The sequence below is a fragment of the Chaetodon auriga genome, chromosome 13 (assembly GCF_051107435.1).
Source record: "Chaetodon auriga isolate fChaAug3 chromosome 13, fChaAug3.hap1, whole genome shotgun sequence".
Classification (NCBI taxonomy): Eukaryota; Metazoa; Chordata; class Actinopteri; order Chaetodontiformes; family Chaetodontidae; genus Chaetodon; species Chaetodon auriga.
The window spans coordinates 25,650,087-25,669,106 of NC_135086.1; the positions used below are offsets into that span (position 1 = coordinate 25,650,087).

Sequence of the window (19,020 nt, forward strand, 5' to 3'; positions counted from 1 at the left end):
CTCCCTCATCCCATCGAGCTGATCCAGAAACAGTGAAATGAAATGACCAAAAGCAACTTCAAGACTCCAATCTGATATGTTGCTGTTCATAAAAACACTCCATATTTAGTGTTAAGCCCATATTATCCTCCTCTACCTGACATTGTTATGTTTTTTCTCCAGTGCCTTCTCCCAGTGCCTTACGACTGGATGCAACTGCCTCCTTTGGTGCTGCAAGGGAAGTTGTTGCCATTAAGGACTACTGCCCGTCCAGCTTCACCACCCTGAAGTTCTGTAAAGGGGATCATCTGTATGTTCTGGACTCATCAGGAGGAGAGTGGTGGTATGCACACAACAACACAGAAATGGGTTACATCCCTGCAGCTTATGTGCAGCCCATCAACAATAGAGATTCGTCCTTCAGTGACAGTGGGATAATTGATACTGTGGGAGACTGTAACGAGGAGTCAGCCAAAGAAATGGACCTTCTTGGACAGTGGGCAGGGGTGATTTTGAAACCAACCACCTACCAAAACGGAAATACTTTTCCAACAACCCATACCTCTACAAATCCTTTCCTGAACGGGGGTCCTCAGAGCTCACATGATCAGAACATTAATGAGAAATCAGTTGACCTTCTTCTGTTTGATACGCTCACTCCATCAGTGCCCAACTCTGCCAGCTGCACTGCCACCATTAGTGGTTTTGCCAGTGGCATTTGTAACTTGAACCCTCTTAGCCCCACTGTAGGGTTGGGACAAACATTGCACAGGGACAACCCATTTTTTAGAAGCAAACGGTCCTACAGTCTATCTGAGTTGTCCATCCTGCAAGGAGGTTCTGCATTGATCTCTACCAGTTTCTTCGGAGGACTCAAGGCACCGGCGCCAGAGCAGTTCCAAAGCAGGGAGGATTTCCGGACAGCGTGGCTTACCCACCGCAAGCTAGCCAGGTCCTGCCATGACTTGGACTCGCTGGGTCAGAACCCAGGCTGGGGCCAAACACAGCCAGTGGAGACCAACATCGTCTGTCGACTGGACAGCTCAGGAGGGGCAGTCCAGCTTCCCGACACCAACATCAGCATCCATATACCTGAGGGTCATGTGGCCCCAGGTGACACCCAGCAGATTTCAATCAAAGCTCTACTCGATCCACCACTAGAGCTGAACAATGACCGCTGCACCACCGTCAGCCCTGTGGTGGAGATTAAACTCAGCAACATGGAGACCAAAACTGCTGTTACTCTAGAGATGAAAGTATCTGTTGTGGTGAAAATGGAGAGTAGGCTGACGACAAGAGTCTTGTGTGTCAGGAGTGATTGCAAAGAGGGACCTTACACTCCCATTCCCCAGGCATACATTTATGGGGACACTGTTCAGGTGTGCCTAGATAACCTGGAACCGAGCATGTATGTGTGTGTTGTGGCTCAATCCCAGTCCATATCTTCAGATTCCACTGTTTGGGAGCATGTGGTTAAAAAGATCACCTTAGGAGTATATGGTCCCAAACATATTCACCCGTCCTTCAAGACAGTCGTGACTATATTTGGCCATGATTGTGCCCCAAAGACATTATTGGTCAGTGAGGTAGGCAAACAGGTGCAGTCTGCACCATCGGTGGTGATGCAACTCTGGGGTAAACACCAGTTTGTCCTGTCCAAACCCCAGGACCTCTGCATCGGTGTTTACTCCAACATGGCCAACTATGAAGTAAAGGCCAGTGACCAGGCCAGAGTGGTCCGGGGCTTCCAGGTTAAACTAGGCAAAGTTAGCAGGCTCATCTATGTCATTGCCTCACGCAACACTGAAGATGTTTCTGATTTCACCTTAAGGATCCAGGTCAAAGATGACCAAGATTGTATACTGGCTCAGTTTTGTGTCCAGACACCAACACCACCAGCCAAAGCAGGTCCAAAGACATCAGTGCAACGGCGCTTCCTGAAGAAGAAAGAAGTGGGAAAGATAGTCTTGTCACCTCTGGCCATTGCCACAAAGTACCCTGTTTTTCAGGACAGGACAATAAATAATCTGAAATTTGGAAAGTTAATCAAAACTGTCATCCGCCAAACAAAAAATCAGTACTTGCTCGAGTACAAAAAAGGAGACTTTGTAGCTCTGCTGAGTGAGGAGAAGATCAAGCTGAAGGGCCAGTTGTGGACAAAAGAATGGTACATTGGATATTATCAGGGCAAAATGGGATTTGTTCATGCCAAGAATGTGCTAGTGGTTGGCAAAGTTAAGCCCATTTACTTCAGTGGACCTGACCTTACAACTTTATTGTTGCTGGAACAGGTACTGAAGCCCTGCAAATTCCTCACATACATCTATGCTTCTGTAAGAACTATACTGATGGAGAACATTGGCAACTGGCGAGCATTCGCTGATGCCCTTGGATACGTCAACCTGTCCGTGACCCATTTCTGTCGTGCAGAGCTGGACAGTGAACCTGAGAGGGTTGCATCAGTGCTGGAGAAGCTGAAGGAGGACTGCAACAGTGCAGAGAGCAAAGAGCGGAAGTCCTTCCAGAAAGAACTCCTGTCTGTAAGTCACAACCTTGGCATCCTCCTTTGTTGTAGTAGTCTAGCATTTTGTCCAAGTCTTTCATTTAAGAAAATTCAAATTATTCTTCCCTTGTTTAAATTTAGTCTCATTTGTATCTTTTGTCCTTTCATGTGTCCATCTAAGTGGCCATGTGTTTCTGTCTGTATCCTACTGGGAGGAATTATGGAGAGCAGCAGAATGCTTTGTCCTCATTTGAGTGTTTGCTGCTTATGTTACTGAGTTAGCATGCAGTGTGTATACAGTATACTGACCTTATAGATTCAATTCATTGCCCAGGCTGCTCTGATAATTTTCTATCTTCATGTACAGTACTTATGAATCAAATCCCTTTGGGGTGATAAAACAAAGCTTACTGAAACAGACCACAGGCAAATTATGTGCTGTTACTGACGATATTAAAAACAAAGCTATGGGTGGTTGTCACATATGAATTCACAGTAAATTCGCAGCATAACCTATCTTCTCATACAGCAATGATAGAATATTGTCTTTTCCGGAAATCATTGTGCTGTAATCAGAATAGCCAATGGGTATACTTTGGTTAAGTCAGACATTAGTTGGGATTTTACTTGTGCCTTTCTTTAAAAGAACAGATGTGTCTACAGCAGATGCAGAGGCATGTTCATTTCTCATTCTTTTCATTATACTCAGCTTTTCTTAAAAGAGCACAAATGCTCAGCTGTGTCCGCTGTACATATCACCTCTGTCTGGCACTTGATCATGCATCTTCTGTCAAAGAAATCTAGATTGTCAGTCGCCTCAGGCAGTCTGGGTAGCAGTTCTCATCCTGAGATGCCTAAACACATTGAATGCCATTACCGTATGCAGTCTTATCTGTGCGCATTACCTAGGGCTCCATAGACCTTTGCATTTTTATTTTTGTGGTTTTTATTTTATGACTGTGCCTGTTCAAAATACTGCAACATTGGTGTTAAGCTTTCGTACTGCCTTTACACTCTTCCCAGATTGTGTTTTTCTGCCAGTATATAATCCTACTGAGAGTCTCTGTCAGAGGTCATGAGCACACTACCGCTGAAGTAATATGGAGCAGAAAGACTGTAATTTACGTGTGGTTGTAAACACTAGTTAGAACCATTTATAGACACAGAAACAGCAGTATGGGAAACAACATAATAAAAGGTGGTGACTGAAAATATGCCCTTTGAGGGAGTCAGTACTATACAAATCATTTCTGAATATAGTTCTGTGTTTCTTTTCTTTCTTTTGTCAGGATTACACCTAAAATACTGGTTACTGTGGGGACAATTAAGCACACTGGAATCCAGCAAATTTGAAAGCATGCAGACTCTTTGTTTAACTGACACAAATATGCAGTTTGTGCCATTTGCTGATATTTGTTTTTGTCCTCTGAATAGTGAATTGTGTTGCATGAGTGAGCCTCTGATGAAAGCCTCATATTCCTCTTTTGCAAATAAGCAGTTTTCTATATTACAGATGACAATCTCTGGAGCTGGTGTATCATTTGACATGGATGCAAGTCTATTTTTAGATAAAAGGGAACCAAATCAAAAGCACCTGTGGTCACAAGAGTGTCTGAAATGTCTGAAACCATTCTGGTCTGCTTTGATTGTTGATGGAGAAAGGGATCATTGCAGTGTAAATATACACAAAATAATTTATATTTTTCATTTGAGTATCTAACTCCTCCTAAAACTGATTAATTTCACCTCTTTATTTATGTCGTAACATAAAAAATATCCCAATGCCCAAGCCAAGATATGATCTTGTTGAGTAAGTTAATAATGGCCTTGGATAATAATGGATACTGTAGGTCTTACAAGAAAAAGAGAAGACATAAAATTGAGTTTTTCTAGTTTTGGATGTTACATTTTTCTAATACTACGTTTTGCTTTAGGTTTAGGCGATTGTCCACAGCAATAACATACACCAACAGGTTACTAGCTGCAAGCAGTAACAAGCCTAAGTTCTCTGTGTAAACCTCTGCAATACAGGTTAACCAACAGGAAGAAGAAAAACAGCAGATTTTTGAAGAGTATGAAGTACCATAACAGTTCTACCCATTAGTGTTTCTCTTTGCTTTTGACTCTTTTGCTTATACTTATAGTTATTTTTTCTGTCCACATACAAAGTATTTTTGGGTCATTTTGTATTAATTATTAAATGAAAAATTAATTACTATCAAATTTAAACTGTGATTAAATCGATTATAATTTAATTACAGTGGATCAGTGGATAGTGGCATACCCACTGATCATGGCCATTCCATTAGCATGATTTGATTTTGCTGCACAATTTCTTGTTTTAGGTGCCGGTGGGGTGATTGTGGCTCAGGAGGTAGATTAGAGTGGTTAAAAGCTTGTAATGAGCTGGTGGCCTGGCCCATAGTATGTGTGTGAATGAATGAATGCAGACGCGTTGTAAAAAGCACTTTGAGTGGTCATCAGACTAGAAAAGTGCTATATAAATGCTCACAGAGAAGGTGTTCTATTTTATGATGTTGACTGATTTTTGTCTTTTCCAGTGGAGCTTTTGTATGAGCTACTAGACTGAACTTGAGTTCTGATAAATCTTGACACTGACGTGGAAGATATGGACTGAAGCAGACGCTATTTAATAGATTTCTCATTAATTTTTTTATTGTGGATGTTCCCAATTATAATATCTGTGTGAAGGAAGCTACCAACATACGTATATGAATCAGTCTGGAACAGTCTGATGTGAGTCTTGTTTGTTTGTGAAGGGGTTGTGTTGTCATTGTAAGCGGATGATGGAAAGGTTCCAAGTTGTGTCTGTTGGATCTCAGGCCTGCAGGTGTTTCCTGCCTCATTGTTCAGAAACTAAACAGAAGCTTTAGTTGTGGACCTGCAGGCGCCTGCAGTTCATATGACTTCCATTTTCTTTCCATAATCCTCCTTGACTTTGACCCCCTCAGCACATATGGCCATTCACTGTCAGTTGTCACTGTGGTCTGTGCTAATAGTGAATTATGTTACATATCAGACTTCTGTTTAAGGTCAGTGTATGGCTGCACTACAGATGGACATTTTACACAATTCACTTGACTGATTAATGCTATTTGCAATTGATAATACAGGTACATTTCATTTAGGCAGTACTTCTTGTCCTGTGGTTTCCCGATTTAAAACATCAACCTGAAGATCAGCCATAATGTGAGAACCCATTAACTGTATTTGTTCAGGTACCCCTGCATTGAATCTTCAGTGGTTAGATCTAAAAATCCTGCCGTCATGAATTCTGTTTGTTCTTTCTTGTTGCTACAGAGGTTTTGGGATATTTTAGAATCTGTAAAACTGTAAAGCTGATGTTATGCCTCTCCAGGCTGCACATAAATTGACATACACAGGTGTTGTTCAGACATGTTTGTGTGCATTTTTGTTGTACACTTGTACAAATTTGGGATATAATGTACAAGTCTTGTTGCACTATTCTACTGAAATTTACACCCAAATGCTGAAAGAAAAAATAGAGAGAACACTATGCATTGTTCAGATTCGGAGGTGTGTGCATTGGGACCACTGTAACCACTGTGACCTATGGTTACCCAGAACACCTTACTCCGCATATGTTCACAAAGACATTCACTTGTATCTCCGGAGAAGCATAATCACAGCTTGAGTCTCATTAAGTTCTTTACATTGGTCCGAGTTATTTTTATGATGCCATTGAGGTTCTCTCAAATGTTCACTTGGATGGAAGGATGAACTACTTACATTGTGGTGGTCAAAGGTCAAAGGCTACTTTGACCAAGCAAAACTCATATTTTGGTAAAATTAGCAAAATTTCACACAAATGTCTCATAGGACAAATGCTGAAGTGATGACATTTTATATCCAAAAGGTCAAATGTCAACTTCACTGTAACATCATAATGTTCTTCAAAAACACTTTTGTTACCATTATTTTGGACCATAACTCAGGAACAGAAGGGGAGATTATGACTAGATTTCACATTTGGTCAGATGCTGAATTTGTGATGCTAATCATGGATGCCCACCTTGAAACTGTGGTGATTGTGTAGATCTTCTGTGCTACCCATTTAAAGATATATGTGACGCATCTATTATTTGAGAGTTTGTAGCTTCTTTCCAGCAACATCCATATTATACTCATTGTAGTCCACCAAAAGCTCTTTGGTTTTGTTGATATTAAGCTTCAGGTGATTGTCGTTGCATGTGTGCACATGTAATGACGTGTTACACCCAGGCATGGACAGGCCATCGGGCGTACCAGGCATAATTTAATAAAAAAAAAAGTTCTAAATTAGGGGTGGGAAAAAAAATCGATATTCTGATATATTGTTGCGCTCCCTGTCGCAATAAATAATCGATACACGGACGGCAAATATCGATATTTTATTACAACACACATAATGGATTTACCCCGTTGTTGCCGTCAGTACTTAATCTCTCCTGTCCTCTTTGTGGGGGCGGAGTTGGGGGTGGAGGCGGAAGCAACGGCCAGTGAAGAAGACGAGTTAACGACAGAAGAAGAAGAAACATATAGACGTGAAGAGCAGATGCAAGAATGGCGGAAAATACGAACGCAGAAAAACAAATCAAAGACCCACCTTCAAGTTTCCACTCTAAAGTGTGGCAACACTTTGGCTTTTACGAGACAGATGACGGGAGAACACTGGATAAAGAATATGCAGTCTGCAAAAACTGTTTTGCAAAGGTAAAATATAACAGCAACACTACGAATCTGCAAAGCCACCTCGTTCGCTATCACGGCGAATTACTCGTGGGTGATAAAAAAGACAAACCAAGTCAGCCGACAATCACTACTGCTTTTAAAGCAAAGTTCCCCTTTGGGTCGCCGAGGGCACAGGCTATCACCAAGTCCATCGCTGAATTCATTTGCAAGGACCTTCGCCCTTACAGCGTGGTCGGAAATGATGGCTTTCGCCGAATGCTAGCTACCCTGGAACCGAGATACGAAGTACCGAGTCGTCGACACTTCACAGAAAAGGTTATCCCCGCATTGTATGCAGAGACCAGAGAAAAAGTGGAGGATGCACTTCAGTCTGCTAAACGAGTCGCACTAACCTGCGATGGCTGGACTTCAAGGGCCACCGAGTCCTTTATGACTATTACCGCACACTTCATAGACGAAGACTGGAATGCACAAACCTAAGTACTTCAAACTCGAGTTATGAATGAGAGTCATACCGGCGCTCACGTAGCAGAAGTTCTACAGAAGGCTACAGAGGAATGGAAGCTCACCGAGAAAGAGCCAGCAGTGGTCACTGACAACGCAGCGAATATGTCCGTAGCTGTTGAAATAACCGGATATCTACACGTTCGCTGTTTCGCTCATGTATTGAATCTCGCGGTGCAACGGGCACTGAAACTGCCAAATGTCGCCCGACTGCTCGGGAGGATTAGGAGGATTTGCACGTTCTTCCACAGGAGCACCCCAGCAGCTGAAGCCTTGAAGAGGAACCAGAAGATGTTAGGTCTTCCGCACCACAAGCTCATAACTGATGGTGTTGTCCGCTGGAACAGTGCCTATGAGATGATGAGTCGGTTTCTGGAGCAACAACCTGCTGTTACTGCTGCCCTCTTATCTCCAGAGGGAAGTTGTTTATTCTATCTTCTTCCATAATTGTATTGAAAATCTGTAGTGTGTGATGTGATTCAACATGATATACAACTTTAAAAAATGTGTTACTTATATAAAATACATATTATTGTCAACATGATCTATATTGAAAAACTAATGATATACTAATTTGTTAACAGAACATATATTATAACATATATATGTGAACATATGTTAACATATATTAGAACATATATTCTTTGTACATTGATTGAATAAATGCAATATTACAGACATTTCCCTTTTTATGGGTATTTTTTTTCTTTTCCAGACACATACATCGTGATATATCGCTGATGAAATGTCTTACAATATATCGGATATCGCAGATATCGTATATCGTGATATTATCGTTATCGTGGGCCAAATATCGCCACAGTATCGAATCATGAGTTACCCATATCGTCCCACCCCTATTCTAAATATATTTTTTTATTGGCCGCGACGGTATTTGAGACACGAAACGCGGCCCATTGGTTAATTTTCTTGAAGGACAATGGGTTGGTCCAATGAAATCTCTCAGCCCTCCCCTCCCTCCTCGGCCTGCTCCTCCCCTCCAGGCAAGGTTATCAAATTTTACCACTGGAGTTCGACCGGAGTTAGAGAGAAGTGAGTGTCCGTCTGTGGAAATGGATGGGCCTAAACCACAAAAGCACAAGGGGGCACAGAGAAGCTGCGAGAAAAGAGGCTCAAAAGCCTGCAAGTGGAAGCAGTGAAATGAGCCAAAATCACAAACATGTTTGTGGCCACAAGTTCGACTGCAGCAGCAGGCCGTTGAAATCAAGTGCAGAAGCAGTCACTGGTGCAACAGCTGTCGGAGAGGCACACAGCTCTAATGTCCAACAGAGTTGTAAAACAGAGGAAGGAGAAGTAGCTATTCAGGTTGATTCGGAGGAGGAAGAGGAGCAGGAGGAGGAGGAGGAGAGAGACATGACCCAGCAGGGACAGATTGAGGAGGTCATACTAGCTACTGTCAGCCTGGTAAAAAGTAGCCGAAATGTTAGCAGAATGAAGAGGGACTTTTCATGTAGGGAGGGCGGAGGGCTGTTTGTGTGTGTGTGTGTGTGTGTGCGTGCATGCGTGTGTGTGTGCGCGCGCGCGCGCATGTCACTCTCGATTGGCATGCATTTGAGCGTTTGTCTGCAACCTGCACCAGTAGCAAATATAGGCCACCTGCATTTTATATTGCGTGTTTTGATTGTTTTCGATGTGGAGAGGAGACAATTTTTAATAAGTTATCCATAAAAAAATTAACGAGTTGTCGGCATCAGAATGCCTTCAACTTTCTGAGATCTGAAGTCAGTCACGATTGGTCGAAACTGTACAACAAGCAAACCTATCAAATTTCTTTACGCAGTCAGAAGGACACTGACTGGAATGAAACAGAAATGATGTGGAATTAACAATGGACATGTTTTGGATGTGTGTACATGTTCACTAAATAGTATCCGGGGAAATTGTAGGCTAAAAGTCTGCAAATGCTCAACATTATTACAGGACTCATTTTATTCAGTTAGACTTAAAACATTTAGTAGTAGCCTATAGAGTTTTGTGCATAACCTCATCCTTGCTGGTTTGGAGGTTGTCACCGTGTGTGTGTGTGTGTGTGTGTGTGTGTGTGTGTGTGTGTGTGACCAGGTATTTATCACGTTGTGGGGACAAAAATCATTTTACACAGTCACATTGTGGGGACTCACCTGCCTTGTGGGGACAAATTGCAGGTCCCCTTAATATAAATCCTTAAATTTTAGGGTGAAGACTGAGGATAGGGTTACGGGTTAGGCAAATAGTGGTTATGGGCTTAGGTTTAGATAAAAACTCCAGGAAATGAATGTAAGTCTATGTAATGTCCCCATAGGTGATAAAAACACAACTCTCTGTGTGTGTGTGTGTGTGTGTGTGTGTGTGTGTGTGTGAGAGGGAGAGAGAGAGACTCTCTTTTTCTCCCTCTCTCTATCGCTCTCTTTCATTCTCTCTGTTTTTCATACTTAAAGGTGCCACTTTGAGGAGCTCTTTATTTTACATGGATATATGGTCTTACTGTAGGCCTAATGATCTTATTTGTATTTGTAAACAGTACATTTCTCTACATTACACTAGTCTAAAAACGTCACAATGTTTCTTTGACAACCACTTTCACTGTGGCATCTCTCCCAAGATGAAAGTCTCTGTGAGTAGTGAAAGAACACAATGTGCGCATATATCCTCTGGTATGTCGTGTGCCTCTGCATATCGTATAAACAATCACGGTGGGCCGCCAGGGCCATTTTTTGGTCCCAGTCCAGCCCTGGTTACCATTCAGACTGTGACAGCATTAGCGTTGTAGAAAAATATTCATTTTTCTTACTTCGCAGCAAGACTGGCAACACATACAAGCTAGTGGTACAGCAGCACCGGGCAACATTATCACTGCTTTAAAGTACAACATGAGCAATGGAACAATACTCAACTGCAAATTAAAGATATCTGTATGGATTAACCATCCTGCTCACTTAATGGCAATAGCTTTCTTTAAATGTTTGAAACATGAATGTGGTTTAAGTGCATTTCACGGGTTTTACCGTTATAGTGCTTCAGTATTGTATAACATGTGACCTCATCACACTCCACTCTTAAATAATACTGTAGCTTAGTTTTGTAGGGGTATTAGGTCATTAAACCTTTGGGTTTAATATTTGCACTCATTAATATAAAAAGGAGCACCAACCTTCCTCAGCTCAGAAGGATTGTATTTATTCTTTTCTTTTAATTCTGATTTAATAGTAATTACTGAATTAATGGGAGACCAGTCTCATCATCTGAAACATAAGCGCTCAATACAGTGATCGTCTAGTTCCAGCTCAAAACAACACTGTCTGACAATGACTTAAATGAAAAATATTATTTATTTGAGACAGTAATGAGAATGGATATGAATAATGAATGATACCATGAATTATATGGATTATATGATGTAACACAAACAACTGAATGAAGAAGCTATAGCAAAATAATAAAAGGAATGAGTTTGGCAATAGTGAGAAGTAGTTTTAAGGAAAAATGAGGATGCGAATGTAGTGTTAATTTCTTGAATGAATGACTAAGCGAGTCTAATGAAAGTGGTGGTGGTCGCTCCTGAATTGAAACAATGAACTGAAACGAAGGGGGGGCCCCAGGCTGTGGCTCGTGGCTCCGATCTGCGCTGCGGCGACCCGGTGGCGTGAACCAGTCGAACCACGGTTGAGAGCTGATATTGGACAGCGATGCTTCAGGGGCTGGAAGGCCTTCAGTGTCGATAACAGACGAGGAGCGGCTCTTTTGATGGCTATTTGACCCAGATAGATGGGTTGAGGCTGGCTGCAGGACTTTGGTCCAAAGAGGTTGACGGTATGGCAAAACTTCTTGGTTAATAGTAAATTTGAGAATACTTTTGATGGCTGATTGAAAATATCTACAAAAATATTGTTACGTGATTCAGCTTTAATGGTTAAAGAAAAGAAGAGTTCGGCTTTAACTCTGAAAAAGTTATGCTGTTTAATGTGTCGAGCAAAAGTAGACAAAAAATTACAATAACGCGCCAATAGGCGGGCAAAAGACAACCGACGAGCAAAAATTGAAGTTACAAAAACTTAAGAAAAACTAAAATGCCGAAGAAGTGGCATGATTAAAGAACAAGTAAAGAGTGTGTCTAGAACAAAGAAGTAGGAACATAAAAGTCAAACAAAGAAGAAGTTGAAGAAGAAGTCAGCGCTTGCTGCGCTGCGGGGAGCATACCATCTGGCAGTCTGGGGCATCTGTGACGAACAGACCTTCACGCATTTAGAATGATTTACAGGGGAACACTGTGATTTCATCCTATAGAGAGAGAACATTAACTAATGATTGCGTGCGATGGACTCTGCTTCTCACTATGGTCAATCACATTGTCTGAATGATCAATTTTCAATCACATTTCAACATTCACAATACGTATGTTGACACCGATATACATACATCAGACACATTTTGTTGATTAATGACAACATTCTTCAATGCTAATACTAACATATATGGTAACCAAAGTGTCATAATAAGGGACCTTTACGACCGGTCTAACTGCGCTGTGAGTTTCAGCGCTCCGTCTCATTTACACATTAATGAGCAGAGCACACAAACGATGCCGCTGACCAGCACTACTGGCCATTCACCTCAGGCTGAGAAAAAGTAGCTAGCGAGAGCACACACATTCAAATCTAAAACGTGGGTGCTGTTATTGGTTGCAAATACTGGTATGCAAGGTTTCTTATTTCTTTAGCTGTATACATGCATGAATCACCATTTTTTTTATTTGTTTGTATCAGTGCACAAGTGGAAAGTGTGCAACAATGTAGTCAGAGCCCAAGAACATATGCTGCCAGGAGGTGCCACAGGTCATATTATCTTTACCTAGACTTATGATTGCAGTGTATGATTGCAGATAACATGCCACTGCAGATACTCACTTTATGTTATGCATAATAGGTTACAAGATGGCTGCAGCAGCTGGACGAAAGGCCTCCTTGCATGATCGACCATCCAGGTTTAGAACGTGTTTGCCCAAATGTGTTCTTGCTTCAGCACACATGCAACATTTACAAGGCTTACGGTCCTTTACAGCTATGGGGGATAGAGCAGTCAGTTTTATCGATAATAACCTACTTAACTTCACTGTTCATACACCATAATCAACTAAATATAGTCAGCCAATGCCACAAATTCAGATTGTGTTTTTCTTGAACATATAGCCAAGTTTTTCCTAAGCAAATACTGTATATTACACATTTATTCACATGAAACATTTTACAGATATACAATACATATTTATTGACTGCAGTCATGAATATTTGCACATGGAAATACAGTATAAGTGAAGGATTCACTGAATCCAAATGAAAAATGTGAATACAGATGTTGACATTATAGAACCCGTTGACTAACATAATGTTCAATTTTCTCAGTCGTTGCAGGTATTTAGGTTTTAGGAGTTTTGTGAGCTGGTGCTTGGGCTTCCTTGGGCAGAAGATTCGTGTAGTTATCCCATCACGCATAGTACTTCGGATATGTTGGGAGTTTCCTGATGTCCAGGGAAGATACCGAGGCCTCAAACCGCCCCCCCTTGATTGAATCTTGACACTTAATTGGCGATGACCTCTTCCTTGTCTGGATGCTCATATTGTAAAACACGTCCGGCAGGATGTTTATCTTCAGAATTTCAGCTCTGTATGATGATGGGTCGACAAAGACCATCTCCATGATCACGTCCATCAAATCATCAACATACCCTGTGCAATACACAGACACATATACAAAAAAGTGAATTACTAGCATCATTTACTAGATTATTCAACAACTGCTAATATAGTGACATTTTGCACTTTGAATTTTGTAGTTTCTCAGGTCTTAAAGTGTGTTTTTTGGTTTGTTTATTGTGTTGAAAGTACCAAGTTGCAGTACTTTGTGTCATGTACAATTTAAATGCTTATTTTTCAAAGTGAAAAAAGTTCGCACTTATGAATGTGGCCTCAGTCTTCACTAGTTTGGCGCTGCACTCTCCCTTCATGAACTTTGGAAAGCTCAGTTTAAAAAGAGGATCCCCTGATGATGTGGTGGCTTGTCCTTTATCAGCATTCGTGCTGTAATGCAGTACATTACAACATTTGTCCTTGCAGGACACAGTATCCTGGACAGCTGTAGCAAAAATATATTGTCATGTTAACAGGGCATACCTAGGAGTAAAACGTGAAAGCACTGTTACAGTTTAAATTCTTGCAGTAAAGGTTGCAACAGCTCACTGCTACTCTAATGATGCACTGGCTTATATATAAAAAGACAAGCGACTTCAACTTTATCTTACATGTATAGCTATGCCAACAGCTACATACAGGCCATACAATACATACAAATTCACACCACTCTTCTGTCCTCTGTGGCAAGGAGCCGATGGAGCGATTTGTGCTCGTCTTTACAGCCAACCACAGAACACTGCGTGTGGTGACTCGACATCATGATTTCTAACACGTTACTTTCGATCGCGAAATGGTGAATTTGTGAGAAGGTAGCGCTGTATCTGGTGGGTGGAGAGACACCGGGGAGATGGGGAGGGGGGTGGTGGCTGGTGGGTGGGAATATGCAAATGTGCCCGCTTCTTCCGTAGGAGTTGGCGCCAAATTCAATCGGCTCGTTTGGAAGCTGGAGGCAGGGTGCTTTCAAAAGTCCGTATCTCACTCAAAAAAGCATGGACGGTCTTATTTCTCACTTTGTATGCGAGTGACAGCACCAGAGACCCAAAATAACACCCCAAATCTCAGGAAAAGTGAGTTTTTTATAATACGGGACCTTTAAGCACAGTTTAAGCCTGAGCAGTTGTAACATTAATGTGGTACTACACAATGCTCTGAAACAAAACATTTCTGTCAATTCACGATTTTCTCCGGAGAATTCTGACTTACACATCTAACAGTCCATTTACACAATTTCACTGCCATAGCTTAATTCCAAACCATCCTACGATTAAGACTCCTTTCAGTCTTGTAAACCATGGACATACATTTTTGGAAACATGAACAACTCATTTTTTTTCGTATAAACCAGGTAAGTATCAACAATAAATGATCACAGTAAGTAACTTAACTTTTTTTTTTTTTTTCCCCCGTTTCTTGTTAACCACTTTGCTAATCTAAGTCCTTATTGTCCCATGACACGCATAATGGACAGTTACTACTCCGTTCAGAAAGAGTCCATGTTACTGTGTCCATATGTTACAGAATGATCTTTAACAGTCCACAGAGAACTTACTGATAATCTTTCAGAAGTATCCTATCGGAACAACAGTCGGATAAAGCAGATGTGTTCCAAACGTCTGTGAGGGTGGCCAGGGCGTACCGTGTTGTCTATATGCTGGTGCAAGTGTTTTTACATACAATGAGTTGGTGTCAGGCCCCACCACATGATGAGTAGGTTGTCCTAATGATTAATATGTCAGTCTTTCTCTTGGCCGCCTTTCCCTCTGTGACCTGCTTGGCTGTGTTTCAGAAAGTTCTGGCTCCTGGTTTCTGGGAAGCTGTGAACTATTTGTGTCGGCTCTTGAGTGTCATGTCCCGTACTTTCATTTCCAGTAGTGTCATTGTCCACATGCATTTGCACTGGAGTCTCCATTCTTGACTCCTTTGGTTCAGCACCAAGTTCAGGCTGACCCTCTATTTCAGGAGTAATTGGAGGTGCAACATTTTGCTTCCCAGGCTGATGATGGTGGTGTCTCAGCCTATAAGCCCAGTAATGTTCCTCCTCAACTGATCTCTCTGAGTCCTCTGAAGTTTCCTTTGTTTCATTCTCCTTGTTTCATTCTCCTTGTTTCTCTTTCTCCTCTCTTCGGAGGAGAGAGATTCAGCAGATTATTGGCAGTAAACAGATGGCTTTCAACTGCATGTGATGTCCACTCAGTGCATTTTATTGACAATTTCAACTTTTTCTGGGACCGCAGACATTTTTTCAAAGGAGACGGACTTTCCCTAAACAAGTCAGGAGTAAAACTTTTTGCCTCCCACCTATCTTTCTTCCTGCGTAACACTGTTCCCACTCCCAAGGACAAGAGACAAGAGGAATCCAAACAAAAGCAGCAAACACCAAAACATGAAGGAGAACCAACTCTCCCCCCGCCTGTATGCTCTAACCATGAAGGATGCCAGAGCAAAAAGGGGGATGCCTCATGTCCTCCACCAGGGGCCACTGCTCGTGAGGATTCACTGACTCCAACCACTAAAACTCCACCTAGGTCACCATCTCCAACTGCCCAAACTCCATCAAGCTCATCATCTTCACTGGGTATCCCATCACCATCCTCCCCCCTGCTGGAGTTTACTGACCAAATGAACAAACTTGTCAGCGTGGGGATCAGACTTACCCCTCACCCATCTGGGATCCTGTCCCCCCAAATTCCACCCCGCCCCCTACAACCACCCTGTCCCCCTCCACCACCACAGCGCCGACGGGCACCACCTCCACCCCCTCCACGACTTGATCTGAACCTACTCCAGTCCCCTAGTAAGAGCCCAGCACAGCCACCTATTTGTGTTGGTAACTGATGTGTTCCGGGTCCAGCTTTTAAGGCAAATGTTATGCCTGACTTTTCCAAGGAAAAGCCAGGGCCCATTGTGCCGGAAGCAGTGATTCATGTCTCAATAGGTAGGAGGAGAAGATCGGCCCATCTCTCCAGAAACATCACATCATCGAATTTAACATGTATTCCACGTCAGCCACAGTATGTTCTAAAACATGGGGATGTTGGACTTTTTAGCACATTTAATTTAGCCCTTTTAAATGTCAGGTCTTTGGCAGGCAAATCATTCTTAATCAATGACTTTATCATCAAGCACAAGCTTGATTTTATGTTTTTAACTGAAACTTGGTTAGGACAAGATAACAGCGTAGCAGTTCTCAATGAGTCAGCCCCTCCGAACTTCAGTTTCATAAGTGAAGTAAGAATGCATAAGAGAGGAGGTGGAGTCGCCATTTTGTTTAATGATAGCATTCAATTCAGCAGAGTCTCTTATGGTCAGTTTGAATCTTTTGAATATGTTGCCATTCAATCAAAGTCTCCCTGTCGATCAGTCTTCGTAACCATCTACAAGCCTCCAAAATACAATGCAAAGTTTTCCGATGAGTTTGCCAATCTACTGTCTGTTGTTTGTATTGATTTTGACTGTGTTGTGTTAGTGGGTGACTTCAACATTCATGTTGATAATCTCAAAGATGGATGTGCTAAAGAACTTCTAAACATCCTGGATCATTTTGGCCTATCTCAGCACGTAACACATTCAACACATAACAAAGGGCATATATTAGATTTGGTTATTTCCAAAGGGCTCAATATCTCTGAGGTTGTGGTGATGGATGTTGCTCTTTCTGATCATTACTGTGTGTCATTTAAAATGGCCATACCTGCTACTCTTAACAAAAGTGGAACAGAGGTAATCAAAAAGCGTTATATTAATGATAACACCTGTGCAGTCTTTACTCAGTGTTTTACACCATCACCAACACTGCCCTCAGCTTCAACTGATGACCTTGTAAATAGTTTCAGTTCCAAAGTTATGGCTATTATTGACTCCATCGCCCCAGTTAAGACAAAAGTTTTATCAGGAAGGAAAAGGACACCTTGGAGAAACACCACACTGGTCAAAGTCCAGAAAAGAGTCTGCAGACAGGCAGAGCGCAGGTGGCAAAAAACTAAACTCCAGGTTCATTATGAGATTTACAAAAACAGTCTCCACACCTATAACCATGAACTAAAGAAGGCAAGGCAAGCATTCTTCTCAGAGATTATCAACAGAAACTGTAATAATGCCCGCACTTTGTTTTCTGTTGTGGATAGACTGACAAACCCCACAACATCAGTCCCTCCTGAGCTGCTATCCAACAAGTCATGCAATGAATTTGCAGCCTTTTTTACAGATAAAATTTCAAGGATAAGACAAACAGTGTGCAGCTCCAGCTCAGGCAAAATGATAAGTCCATCTGTGCCTTCTTGTTCTACAGTTAATCTAGCACATTTTAACCTTCTAGATCATACAAGGCTGGCAGAAACTGTATCACAGTTAAAATCCACAACATGCTGCCTTGATACTCTGCCAACAAACTTTTTTAAAAATGTCTTTAATTGCATAGCTCCAGATGTGTTGCAGATAATAAATAATTCTCTTCAGTCTGGTCACTTTCCCCAGGCCCTGAAAACTGCAGTAATAAAACCTCTCCTAAAAAAGACTAATCTGGATGCTTCAGCGATAAGTAACTACAGGCCAATATCAAATCTTCCCTTTCTAGGAAAAATTATTGAAAGGGTTGTTTTTCAACAAATGCATGCTTTCATGATGCAGAACAATCTTTTTAATGCATTTCAGTCTGGATTTCGTCCACACCACAGTACTGAGACTGTACTTATCAAAGTTTTAAATGACATACATCTGAATAATGATGCTTCCAAAACCTCAGTCTTAGTATTATTGGATCTCAGTGCTGCCTTTGATACAGTTGATCATGACATACTTCTTGACAGACTGGAAAAGTGGGTGGGACTTACTGGCACTGTACTACACTGGTTCAAATCTTACTTACAAGATAGAGACTACTTTGTGTCAATTGGTGAGCATGTGTCTGAACGACAAAAGATGATGTGTGGGGTGCCACAAGGGTCCATTCTCGGACCACTTCTTTTCAATATCTACATGTTGCCCCTAGCTCAGATTATGGAGCAACATAATATTTCTTATCATACTTATGCAGATGATACACAACTTTATATTTCTGTGTCATCACATGACTACAGTCCCTTACTTTCACTGAGTGAGTGTATTCATCAAATCAATGACTGGATGTGCCAGCTTAATGCAGATAAGACAGAAGTGATTGTATTTGGCCCCAAAAATGAAAGGTCAAAGATCAGTGCTCACCTTAATTCCATGTCACTGACAACAACAGATAAGGCCAGAAATCTTGGTGTAATTATTGATTCTGACCTGAATTTTAACAGCCAGTTAAAGCTCATTACCAAATCAGCCTACTACCACCTGAAAAATATAACCAGAATTAAGGGATGTCTGTCCAGAGAAGACATGGAAAAACTGGTTCATGCATTTATTTTCAGTAGGTTGGACTATTGCAATGGAGTCTTTACTGGCCTAAACAAAAAATCAATTAGGCAACTACAGCTGATTCAAAATGCTGCTGCACGAGTCCTTACAAACACCAGAAAAACGGACCATATTACACCAGTCCTCAGATCACTACACTGGCTTCCTGTGAGTCAAAGAATAGACTTCAAAATCTTACTGTTGGTCTACAAAGCATTAAATGGTCTAGGACCGAAATATATTGTAGATTTATTA

General features: G+C 41.5%; 1 protein-coding gene across 1 annotated transcript in view; it reads left to right on the top strand.

The window, feature by feature from the left end:
• Window positions 1–19,020, top strand: part of LOC143330715 (SH3 domain-binding protein 4) — a 121,601-nt gene that overhangs the window by 33,864 nt on the left and 68,717 nt on the right. Inside the window, exon 3 of the mRNA XM_076747447.1 lies at window positions 163–2,519. Coding sequence (XP_076603562.1) covers window positions 163–2,519 — 2,357 coding nt within the window. The remainder of the gene's footprint in view (window positions 1–162; window positions 2,520–19,020) is intronic.